Genomic DNA, 12433 nt, shown 5'->3' with positions numbered 1-12433 from the left:
GCGAACAGGTCAGCACAAGGCTGCATGGGTGTACTGGTGACTGGTTCTGAATGCGTTCAAGAGATGATTGTCACCTTGTCGGTTATGCCTTCTGTCTCTGAGTGGTGGTTTTTCTTCTGACCATGAGTTTTTTTGTTTTTTTTTTAAGGTGGTGGGGGAGGTATCCCATTCATGTAGCAGAGAGTAACTTGTGACTATCTGTCCACTGTGGTGACCAAGGATTAATTTAGTCACATTTATTGAGCAAACAAGGTTGATTTGCACATGTTTTGAAGCCGATTCACATTGCCCTTAACTGGTTTATTATGGTTCAGTCACATGTTGAATGAGAAAACCACCTCTAGCCTCCTCAACCATGTAGTAGTGTAAAATTTATTTGTTTCATGGCATTAATATAATGTATGTGACCAACACGCTATCAAAATAATAAACAATATATTTTACAGGAAGAAAGCATCAGCAGCGTCACTACCACTTTGGAGATGACAACGAGAAGTGGAATACAAAAACGGAGTGCTGGTACCACTTAAACATCTACTAGAGACACAGACTACTGACTAATTTTCACTCATGGCTAAGTCACTTATGTGGTACCAGCAGTCCAGCATCTGCATTACAATGTACTGTAGCAGGCTGAAACTGGGTAAAAATTACACCTTAAAATCAATTCCTTCCATGGGCTCATGAACCGGTTCCTTGGATCTAAATAACGTCAATTTTCGACTACATTGCGGCCCAGGAAGACGGTAGCAGGCCAGCACTGGATCCCAATTCATAATGCACCCTAATATTGAGCCAGCCGGACATTTGCCCCGGGGTTACAGGTTCTGACAGCACTGTAGCTTACTCCCCTTCTGACCGTCTGTGGTCGGGGGAACGCTGATGTCCACCACATTATTCCCGGGGGACTCGTCATGGGCCGACCGCTCTGCGATCTGCTTCTGCGATACGATGCGGTAGATTTCTGTGAAGAGCAAAAATCACCTCAGCATCAATTCTAAAATTTCTCTGCAGAGAGGTTGTATATCGTGGTACAGTTTTGTGTATGTTTACTGGTTGAACAACCAACAGAGTACCACATTTAAAAGCATGCAGCAGATGGAACAATATGATCCATACGCAAACCTAGGCAAAAAACGAGGTCCAGTGTTCCCTTGAACTCTGCCATTGACATGCTGAGTGAAATTCAAATGACTCGGTGAGATTCATTCAATAGCGAAGGAAGATACTAACTCACTGAAATCAGTCAAAAATGGCCATTCATATCAGGAGTATGATATATTAAAAATTACAATAAACAAAAGGGGTTCGAACACCAACTCTAGAAGTAAACAATTTGCTCTCCGTACAGAGAAACAGTTGACATTAGAAAACACAGTGATGCTAATACAAAATTTAAAAAAGTGTCTCCAAAATCGCAATACACTTCCTCTTTAACGTACATTTAGCCTCGGGAATCATTCGGACTGCCGTGAGGCCATCATTTGACAGTTAACAGTTCTTGCAAGCATGTCCTTCCCTTGCGCTCGCCACTTGACATCGGAGGAACATTGCAAAATTGCCACCCGGCAAGAACTTTTTCAGTCCCCCGACTGAACTTCGGCGGCGGTTTGAGAAATATGTGTCAGAAGTGTTACCGGTCATGTAAGAAAGATGATCCAGTCAGCCCAGCGCTCGACATTGCACACCAAACTGCAGGAGAGTGGACTATTTCAGAATTGTCTGTTACTTATTCCATTGTTATGTGTTCACAAACACCCCTCATTTAATTTATTTTGTGATTTCCTCGCTGGATTTTCTGTTTAGATGCATTATTTTCGATTTTCTTAGTGTCATTTAAATTATCGTTAATTTACGTTTTTCTGAGGTGGTCTTTGAACGCCTCTCGAGTCGAACGGCAGAAGAGAAGGCAGGTCGTCGGACAGAGACGTACCTGTATTTGTGTGAGAGTCAGTGGAGGTTCTGGGGGGCAACGGGGGCCAGTGCCCCTGTAGCACCGATTCTGGCCCCCCCTCCGAGCGTAGATTACGCAGTCGTGCCGAGTCGCCAACGCGAAAGGTGGAACCAAAGTGCGTGATTTAACATTCTAGTCGGACCCTTTAGTGCGCTGCGCCACCTAAAAATGAGCGGGAAAATGAGAAGCAGTCCCCAGAGAAGGAAATTACCACGACACGAGTGCTATTTGCGTGTGTGTGTAACTTTTTTAGTCTCACTTTTTATTTTAATTTTTATTTAACAGGATCAATATATAAGACATTGCCTTTTAAAATTTGGATAATTATATGCATGTAAAACATCTACCTTCAGTGTATTTGCAATTTTTGTCCCCGGCAGGCTGGTACCATATCATCCCCTGGCTTGAATATTCGCAACAGATGGACATGGCGTATTGTTACGCTTTCAGACATTTTAGCCCTCCTAATACTGTTTTTTTCTCATCACTGTAATGTTATGACTACAATTTCAAAGTCTGAAGAAATAAAAAGTCAAATAAGATTTTGAATCTGTCTTTTTAGCCCTGGGCTGAATGTGCCCCCCCCCCACCCCCATCAAAACACCTGGCCCCAGCCCGGCCGGCCCCCTCAGTGAAATTGATCCAGAACCGCCACTGGTGAGAGTGTTAAAAGAATTGATAAAGTGGACGTTTAAAAAAACAACAATGCTACAGCTCTCTTTGTTTCTGAGGTGCAACAAAAGCACCAGCTTTGGAGAGTTTTTCTGAGGGGGTTGATTTTCCCCAAACTCGACACTTGTCGCTTTCGCTGATCGTAAAGCGGAAAGATACTCGTCACTGCCCCTTGTGGAAGTTCAGCGTCATCGTCTTAAAGTGAAGCTGTCACGCTTTGACGCATCTTCTGAATCAACCATTTGTCGATGCCGAGTTCCATTGCAGCTCTCTGGATAGACTTTCTCTGGCTTAGCGCAATCATCTGCGAAAGGAGTTCTTCAATGGTAGTAGCAGTAGTAGGAGTAGCTCTTAGCTGCGTGCTTTGTCAAGAACAGTTCCTGTTTTGAGGAACTTGCCATGGATCTGTATGTGTTGGAACAGTATGACAGCGATCAAGCTCTTCATACTGGACCGAAACTGGACTTGGGGGCAGAAAAACATCTTGCCAATTGACGGCAAGGAAATGAAATGCTTAGAAAAAAAAAACCTGAGCCGAAGCTATCAAATGCGCATGGCCTCACATCTGTCGAGATGAGACCTAAAATGAAAAATTTTAAAAAGGTGTAGAATGCTTGTCATACCTGTAAGGATATTCTTGAAGGCCTCTTCAACATTTGTTGAGTCCAAGGCTGAAGTTTCGATGAATGACAGGTTATTTTTCTCTGTTGCATGAAGAGAAAACACACAATGTACAGTAATACTGTTAGTCTTCCGAAAACAATTTAAAAAACCTTAAACAGTTAATCTGTTATCTTATGATTCCATAACAAAGAAGTTAGAGAGCTGGTCTACAAATTCTGCCCGGACAATACTTTCAGCTCGGGGAGTTATGGTTTTTTTGGAACTCACATTTGCACGACTGTCCGTGTTTTATGTTGTGTGTTGTGTTTAATATTTTACTTTTTGTTAACTGTTTTGTTAAGCGCTTTGTTACAGCTGCAGCTGTTGTGAAAGCTCTATATATATCAGGATGTATTGTATTTTGGGAAGAGTTTGTCACTTCCTTACCATGTAAAGCAGGGGTGTTAAACTCATTTTTGTCAGGCCTGATTTTAGTTACAGTTTCCCTTGGAGGGCCATTATGACTGAAACCATATAAAGAAGTCAGGAATAACAGTGTATTCGCCGATTGTTTAAGTTACTGAAATGAGGGGGTTGCTAACAAGAAAATGCTCACAGAATCACTCTTCTTTCTTAGAAATGAGAGTTTGAAATTTTGGTACAGATTTTAGCAAGCATCATGAAAGTTGACATCTTTGATTTGCTTTCGTGGGCCACATCAAATGATGTGGCGGGCCGGATCTGGCCCCTAAGCCTTGAGTTTGACACCTGTGGTGTAAAGGTAAATAACTTGCAGTCCAATAAATCAGTGATTCCTAACCTCTGTGCCGCAGTGGGACCATCAGGTGTGCGGTGGGAAATGATCCAATCTCACTTAACCGGTCCAAAATGTATTCTTTATCCACTACAACTTTCACCTACCAACAATGTGTAATGTCAGGCAATACAACTGAATGCTCTTGCACAAGATGGGAGAAGTGAGTAAATTAAGCCAAGATCATTATTTCAGTATGGATATGCTTGTGTGGGACAAACTTTTTCTCATGTATAAACCTGATTCCAATGAAGTTGGGAAGTTGTGTTACAAATAAATAAAAACAATACAATGATTTTCAAACCATACTCACTTCAGAAACAAGCTATTTAACGTTCAAACTCATAAATTTGATTGATTTTAGCAAATAATCATGAACGTAGAATTTCATGGCTTCCAGTAAAGATAGGTTAGACAGACAGGCGTGGAAAAACAGAATGAGAAAACTGAGGAGTGCTCATCAAATACCTGCTCTGAACAACCCACAGATGAACGGGCTGACCTGAGAACAGGTGGGTGTCATGAGTGGGTTTCAAGGGAGCTTCCCCGAATTGCTCAGTTATTCACAAGCAAAGGTGGGTTGACGTTTGCCTCTTTGTCAACAAGTGCACGAGAAACTGTTGATGGACAATGTTTTTCAATGTACACTTGCAAGGAATTGTGGGATTTCATAATAGATGGTCCATATCATAAAAAGGGCCAGAGAATGTGGAGAATCTACTGCATGTAAGCGGCAAGGCAGAAAAACAACAGTGAATGCCTGTGACCTTCCATCCCTCAGGCGGCGCTGCATCAAAAGTATGTGTTAAGGATATCACCACTTTGGCTCAGGAATTCTTCAGAAAACCCATGTCAGTCAATACAGTGAAAAACTCCTCTACAACGAGACCTACAGTACCTAAAATACCCCCGCCGAGTGTGAAAAAATCTTCATGCATTAACACCATTCCCACTTGACTGTCCCCCATACAACGAAAAAAAACCCTGTTGCGTCATACGAAATCTTTTTCCCTGCTCTTGCCTCGCGACGAGATTCACTACAACAAAGTCTAATCCAACAGCGGCCTCTACTGCATCATTTGGAAACTGCAACAGCAACCACCACACTGGTCTACACATGCGCAGTAGTCCAGGAAGTATTTGTTATTGTTAGTTTCAGACGCAGCAAGAACGTTGCATTGCTAAAATTGCTACAAAATGGACCTTTGGATGTCAAGCAGCTAAGACAAGAAGAGCTCTGATGCTGGAAGAGAGGGTAAAAGTGATCAAAATGAAAGACGGAGGAAGCAAAATAAGACATTATCCAAGAAATTTATGTTAGTGAAAGTGAATGCTGATTATAAATCTCGCAATTTCGTTACCTTTTTTTCTTTCTACACTGACTATATGAAGTGTCAAATAACTATGTGCTCATACTTATGCACTATTGGAATAAAAATAAAGAGTACACATGCGTTTGTGTGTGCGTGTACACATGCGTTTGTGTGTGTGTGTGTTTACATCTGAGCGACACTGAAAAAACCCCTGTTGTGAAAAATTTCTTGCTGCAAACACGATTTAGTTGGAGAGGAGTTTCACTGCATAGTTGGCGCTACATCCAAATGTGCACGTTACATCTCAACTGTGTTAAGCAGCCAGAAATGCGGCCGGCTTCTCTAGGCACGAGCTCATATAAGATGGGCTGACGCAAAGTGGAAAAGTGTTCTGTGGTCTGACGAGTCCACATGTCAAATTGTTTTGGCGAAAAAGTGGATGTCGTGTCCCCCCGGGCCAAAAAGGAAAAGAATAATCTGGACTAGTTTTGGATGCAAAGTTCAAAAGCCAGCATCTTTGATATTATGGCGCTGTTAGGACCAATGGGATCTGTGAAGTCACCCTTTATGCTGAAAGGTACATAGAGGTTTTGCCGCCTTCCAAGCAATGCCCTTTTCATGGACACCACTGCTTATTTCGACAAGACAATGCCAAAGCACATTTTGCATGTGTTACAACAGCGTGACTTCGTAGTCAAAGAGTGCAGCTACGAGACTGGCCTGCTTTCAGTCCAGACTTGTCTCCTCTTTGAAAAAAATACAGTAATCCCTCGTTTATCGCGGTTAATGGGGACCAAAACCACCCGCGATAAACGAAAATCCGCGAAGTAGCAACCAATTAACATATTCAGGTAAAAAAAAAGTATATATATATATATACATTTTTTCAAGTCCGCAAAAAGTCCGCAAACAGTCCGTGAGAAGCTGCAAACAACAGCGATCACATAGAGCAACATATACAGTACTGTAATCCATGTATATGAATTTTTTTTATGAATATGTTCGAAAAAATCCGCGATGCACCGAATCCGCAAGAAACGAACCGCGAAATAGCGAGGGATCACTAAATGTGGTTTATAGCTTAAATGACCGAATGTCATCTCTGATTCGCTTGCTATTTCTGAAAGTGAATGAACTGTTGGCCAGATACAGTGAAACTCCTCTACAACGAAATCATGTTTCCAGCAAGAAAGTTTTCACAACAGGGGGGTTTTCACTGTAGCAAATTTGATCTCAGCTGTAAGCACCCCCCCCCCCCCACACACACACAAACGTATGTGTACTCTATTTTTATTCCAATAGTGCATATGTATGAGCACACACTTATTTGACACTTCATATTGTCAGTGTAGAAAGAAAAAAGGAAAGAAATTGCGAAATTTACGATCAGCATTCACTTTCACTTACATCAATTTCTTGGATAATGTCTTTTATTTTGCTTGCTCCATCTTTCATTTTGATCACTTTTACCCTCTCTTCCAGCATCAGATCTCTTCTTGTCTTAGCTGCTTGACATCCAAAGGTCCGTTTTGTAGCCATTTTCGCAATGCAACGTCCATCCTCGTCTGAATCTAACAATAACAAATACTTCCTGGCATGCAATGAACTTTTAAGCCAGCCACTAGACGCTTCGTAGTCCTCGATGGCCATAGTTAGCTCTCGAAGGCTAAAAACCTTACGCTAACTGGAGCGCTTCTCTCTCATTAGCACTCCAGTTAGCGTAAGGTTTTTAGCCTTCGAGAGCTAACTATGGCCATTGAGGACTACGAAGCATCCTGTGGCTGTTTTTAACATATAAAAAGTAAAGCATTGGAGGAAACGTTCGTTTATTTGAATGTCCGTCGAGCCTGTCTCATCTGCCCAGCTTGCTGACTCTGGCTTGTGTTGTCTTTTGTCTAAACTATTCCAGCCGTCTTCGGGAAGTAGGCGGGGGGCACCCGCTAATGAGAGGAAGCGCTCCAGTTAGCGTAAGGTTTTTAAGCCTTCGAGAGCTAACTATGGCCATCGAGGCTACGAAGCGTCCCGTGGGTGTTTTTAGCATGATAACAAGTAAAGCATTCGAGGAAACGTTCGTTTATTTGAATGTCCGTCGAACCATAAGCAATTTACTCTGAGCAGCTAATCGGATGCTACGGATCTAGCTTCAGTATCAACACACATAGACAGTGAGGTCCCTCTTGGCCAATCGGAGGCCAGGATGATGCTCGGTAAGCCAATGGCAGACCAGCTATGAGTATGTTGAGTCCAGGAAACTCGCAGCTGTGACCGGGATAAACATCGTTCACTATGTAAACCAATGTGGTGGTTGCTGTTGCCTTTTTTCGAATGAAGCAGTAGAGGTCGCTGTTGGATAAGACTTCGTTGTAGTGAATGTCTTCGCGAGGCTGGAGCAGAGAAAATGATTTTGTATAACGCAACAGGGGGGTTTTCGTCGTATGGGGGGCAGGAGAATGGGAATTGTGTTAATGCATGAAGATTTTTTCACATAAGGGGGTATTTTCACCCATGTAGGTTTCGTTCTAGAGGAGTTTCACTGTAGACTTCTATTTACATAATTGTTTGCTGCTAAATATGCGGCTCCATTTCTTGCCCGCACAGCTAATGGATGCGACATGCTGAATGGACAATGCCGAGCGGCTTGAATGTGTTGGCCACATCTCCCCCAGGCTCAGGGAGTCGAGTGACTGTGTTACAACTTGACACAGACTAGGTTCCAGTTTCCAATCCCTCAGAGAAGGCGAATTCAGTGCGGATACTTTTTTGTTGAATTTCTGTACTGTACCTGCAAAGGCACGGGCCTCGTCTGTGGGAACGGCCCTGAGGTGGCGTAGGTCGCTCTTGTTGCCCACCAGCATGATGACGATATTGTTGTCAGCGTGGTCCCTCAGCTCCTTCAGCCAACGCTCCACATTCTCGTAAGTCAGGTGCTTGGCTATATCGTACACCAGGAGTGCACCCACGGCTCCTCTGTAGTATCTGTGAAACACAATGCGTGCTAGTCCGGAATGGATCATGTTAAATGGTATATTAAACTTGGACACTGGAAGTTCAACACAACAGTTCATGACAAAGAACTCTCTGCCTGAATCAAGATGGACTCACGCCGAGGTGATGGCTCTGTAGCGCTCCTGTCCCGCGGTGTCCCAGATCTGCGCCTTTATCGTCTTGCCATCCACCTGAATGCTGCGCGTTGCAAACTCCACACCGATGGTGCTTTTGCTCTCCAGGTTGAACTCATTTCGTGTGAATCGAGAGAGCAGGTTGCTCTTACCAACACCCGAGTCCCCAATCAACACGACTGGAGAAAAGAGAAAAACCATAGACAAACATCAACATGTGTATCGACAAATGGATTTTCTGCTTCTGGCTCTCAACAAAGGCCGATGTTTTTTTTCCTTCTTCCTCCCTGTCTCATCTGCCCGGCTTGCTGACTCTGGCTTGTGTTGTCTTTTGTCTAAACTATCAACCAGAGCCTCTTGTTACATTTCTCTCCGTAATCTAAACATCATGGAAATGATCAGCTGTTCTCTCATTGCTAATTGTTTTTGTTGTTTTGTGGGAGTCCTGCATGCATTTTTCTTACCTTCTCGTGAAACGGCCTTTTACTTGTATAGTGCTTTCCTACCTAAAGGGCGATCAAAGCTGTTCACACTGACTCCTCATTCACCTCCTGGAGATGCCGGGGGCTCAGTCTCCTGCTCAAGGACACCACGACATTGTTAGAGGGTCAGGGGTCTAACCCACAACCTCTGATTTGGGAGACGACCGCTGTACCACTGAGCCATGCCGCCATGAGCATATTGTTGTTTTCAGTGCATGGTATGAATCTTTATGACTAACTGCTACAATCTTCCAGAGCAAGTTTATTTTTGTAGTCTGGGATACATGCACACGTGTGAAGACTGCATGGCTTTGACTGTGTCGCTGCTCTACAGGGCCGTATTGTCTGGCAACCGAAATAGAAAGGCGAGCCGAAAGTCCGCTGCAAACTAGCCAAAACAGGTGGTTTTGCGTTTAGTCGACTTCAAGTGCTAAACCACGACTGATCGATTCCACCCCTAATGGATAGCTAGATGGGCAGACATAGACACAAAACAATGACGTACGTACAAACAAATAAAACAGCAGCATTGATGAGGAATCCAGCCATCCATCCATTTCCTGATCCGCTTATCCTCACAAGGGTCGCGGGGCGTGCTGGAGCCTATTCCAGCCGTCTTCAGGAAGTAGGCGGGGGACACCCTGAATTGGTCACCAGCCAATCACAGGGCACACATAGATAAACAACCCACACTCACACCGAGGGACAATCTCGAGTGTCCCATTAACCGGTCATGCATGTTTTTGAAAGGTGGGGGGGAACCACAGTACCCAGAGAAAACCCACGCAGTCACGGGGAGAACATGCAAACTCCACAAAGGAAGGCCAGAGCCGGAATCAAACCCTGCACCCACGCAAAGACTAATTCAACACATATTCGCAGACACAACTCTACAGACAAACCAAAATATTCACCTTGCTACCACTCTCAACCAAGTTAAGCATATCCAAACTTTTAATTTTGTCATCCGCGAGAAGACTTCACCCCATCCAAATATCGATACAGTATACAATCTTCAATCTTCTGATTGGAGGGATTTAAATATTTATCATTTATTTTCGAAACAAGTCCCAAAGACACTGAAAACTGAACATTTTTCTTTTTGATAAATAATAAATATCTGATATGTATTATTATTAGTAATACACTAACGACGTACTATGAGATAAAAGTGAATCAGATGTTTTGCGAAAGCACCAAGTGGGGTTTTGCAGGGCCTCCATATATACAGTTCAGAGTGGGGAATAGAGTCTTGTTCCTTAAAGAAGTGAGGATCAGAGACAGTCCGAGAAGCTGAGTCAGGCTTGGGGTGTGGGGGCAGGGGGCTTGCATGTACAACACAGCAGCAGAAGTGGAGCCTTTGTATTTTCTCTCCTCCCCTACAAAGGAAATGGAGCCGAACTTTGTCCCTGCTGACACCATCCTGGTCCACGTTGCAGGAAGCCGATAACAGCCTCCACCAAAACCTGAATCGACAGTTTTGGGCCGCCTTGCTCTTCCTGTTTCTTCGGGGCTCAGTACGATGACTCGGCCAGACAGGGAGAGGGAGAGAGGGGGGCTCTCGCCTCCGGCAGATGCACTATTCATCCCACAGAGGAGACTTTGTTACTTCTAAATAGCATTTTGGCAACCCCCAGGATGTTAATGTGCCACAGAAGCTGATATGAGGATCAAAGAGGTACAGTATTTTGGATCCTGCTGAGCTCAGAAGATGAACAGCAGATCCATCGGCGTGCGGAATACATTAGATCCTGAGGCTCTTTGTGTCAGTAACATCTGCCTGAAGACCAGCCTCATCTGAGATGGAGGTCTTTTGGTAAGAACAGGCCAGCCCAAGGCATAAGCGCCGCTTGCTCAAGGCCCCTGTGACTACTAGGGGGAGCAGTTAGCGCACAACAGAGGGTAAAGGCTGTCGCAACAATGATAATCAGCCAGAAATTCACCCCCCCCCCCCCCAGGCCAAAAAATAAAAATAAAAAATTAGAATTACCTGTAGATGCCACAAGATTCTGGAAAGCCACTCCTTTTGTTTTAAGTGACTACAGTCTTTCGTCATTTCTTAGCATAGAGATGCCAGTTACATTATTATTCAATATTACTCTATTTATTTGACTGAATACTCTGTTTTTTTACGTTTTAAGTAATGTTTCAATCGCTAAGTCAGGGGACAACAACGTTTGTTAAGCTTAGAGCAACATCTTGGGTAAGGTGTGGCACTGAAAGGGCAAATGCAAAGGCAGTCAGTTTGAAACACTTTTCTGAAATAACTCATCACCGTTAAATGTGTTATTAATAATTATATTCATTTATGTGAAAACTCTGATAATGTTACTGATTTCTCACAATAATTATCACCAAATTTCTAACCAGGTAGGAAACAGGTAGCCATTAAGATGCAACAATTTTCTGCAAGTATTTACATTTTCAAATGATTACTTCGACAACATTCCTAGGAAATCACAATGTCCAATCCCTGGTGAGCTATTTTTGCGAACAGTCTACTTGTTGGTACAGGGTGACCTATGTGATTTTATTTCCTCTTGCGTTTTGTTGTTGTTATTGCTGTTGCAATTTGTTTTGGGGGGGGGGGGGGTGCAAGATGAAATGCTGTATCCCTGTAACTGTAAATTAACCCCAGTCCACTCTTGCAGTGGACTTGTGTTGAAATTCAACAATAAATGAGGAATAGTCACTATAATTGGCAGAAATCAAAGGCCCCTAAATCACATTTTGCTTAGAGCCCCATGGAGGCTTGGGTCGAGTCTGGTCAATGGTTCTCGTGGGCACTCTTTTAAGGGTATAACACAAAACTTCAATAGCCCTACAAACACACAGGGTGCTGCACCCTACTTAAAAACATAGCTGCAGGGTTTGGAGTATTGCAACGACAGCGTTTTTGTTTTAAAATCATCATTGTTGCCTTACATAAACACAAGGCCTAAATATTTGGAGGATTCTCACCTAATCGCCATAACCGACCCAACAACAGGCTAAAACGCTTTTTCAAAGCGATGTCTGTATGACCCGGTAAAAAAAAAAGAGAAATAAGATAATCTTCTCTCTCTCTCTCGCTCGCTCTCTCTCTCCTTTACCTTTGAACAAAAAATCGTATTCATCGTCTCGGTTCCCCATTCTAGACGAGGCCACTCCGACGTTTGTCTCTCGGAGGATGATGCGTATGGGAGGGAAAGATGGGTTCAAAAGAAGCTAAAAAAAATATGCTAAAGGCTCGTGGTGGCACTGAAATGCGCCAATGCTTGCTGTCAGAGCTGTAGGAAGGAGGTACAACAGCTCCCAACTCTGCAGAGGGAGGAGTCCCTGCACTGTGAATATTTTCCTCCAGGAGGCGCGCCTCTCGATGACGTGCCGATGCTGTTTCAGACCGCAAACAATGGAGGGGGGAGTTTCTAACTTATGTTCCACAAACAAAAACATTTCAAAGGCCACTAAAAGATGCTGCTGACAGGACTTGACGT

At 43.5% G+C, this 12433-nt stretch overlaps 1 protein-coding gene across 2 annotated transcripts; it reads right to left on the bottom strand.

Annotated features, from left to right (window-relative positions):
* Nucleotides 1-351: 351 nt before the first annotated feature.
* Nucleotides 352-12280, bottom strand: LOC147195354 (ras-related protein Rab-11B). 2 transcript variants are annotated; one of them, XR_015102794.1, is made up of 6 exons: nucleotides 12050-12280; nucleotides 8459-8654; nucleotides 8139-8332; nucleotides 3250-3330; nucleotides 1934-2116; nucleotides 821-964 (listed from the first exon to the last, which is right to left on the bottom strand). XR_015102794.1 is itself a non-coding variant. In XM_086128680.1 (5 exons), exons 1-5 carry the CDS (start codon nucleotides 12087-12089, stop codon nucleotides 819-821), a joined length of 657 nt encoding a protein of 218 aa, XP_085984806.1. In that variant the 5' UTR covers nucleotides 12090-12280; the 3' UTR covers nucleotides 352-818. The 2 variants fall into 2 exon arrangements, 1 of the variants encoding a protein (XP_085984806.1); XM_086128680.1 differs by lacking the exon at nucleotides 1934-2116 and having other exon boundaries at nucleotides 352-964.
* Between the last annotated feature and the right edge of the window lie 153 nt (nucleotides 12281-12433).

Source organism: Hippocampus guttulatus, chromosome 14, assembly GCF_054856545.1.
Source record: "Hippocampus guttulatus isolate MCC_2025c chromosome 14, RoL_Hgut_1.0, whole genome shotgun sequence".
Lineage (NCBI taxonomy): Eukaryota > Metazoa > Chordata > Actinopteri > Syngnathiformes > Syngnathidae > Hippocampus > Hippocampus guttulatus.
This window is presented reverse-complemented; position numbering and strand designations above follow the sequence as displayed.

Excerpts from the sequence above, each read along its gene's own strand:
- LOC147195354 (XM_086128680.1), bottom strand. The coding sequence starts at position 12,089 with ATGGGGAACCGAGACGATGAATACGATTTTTTGTTCAAAG. Across the intron at positions 8,655-12,049 it reads ATACGATTTTTTGTTCAAAG|TCGTGTTGATTGGGGACTCG; the intron begins GTAAAGGAGAGA and ends TCTTTTCTCCAG. Across the intron at positions 8,333-8,458 it reads TACAGAGCCATCACCTCGGC|ATACTACAGAGGAGCCGTGG; the intron begins GTGAGTCCATCT and ends TGTGTTTCACAG.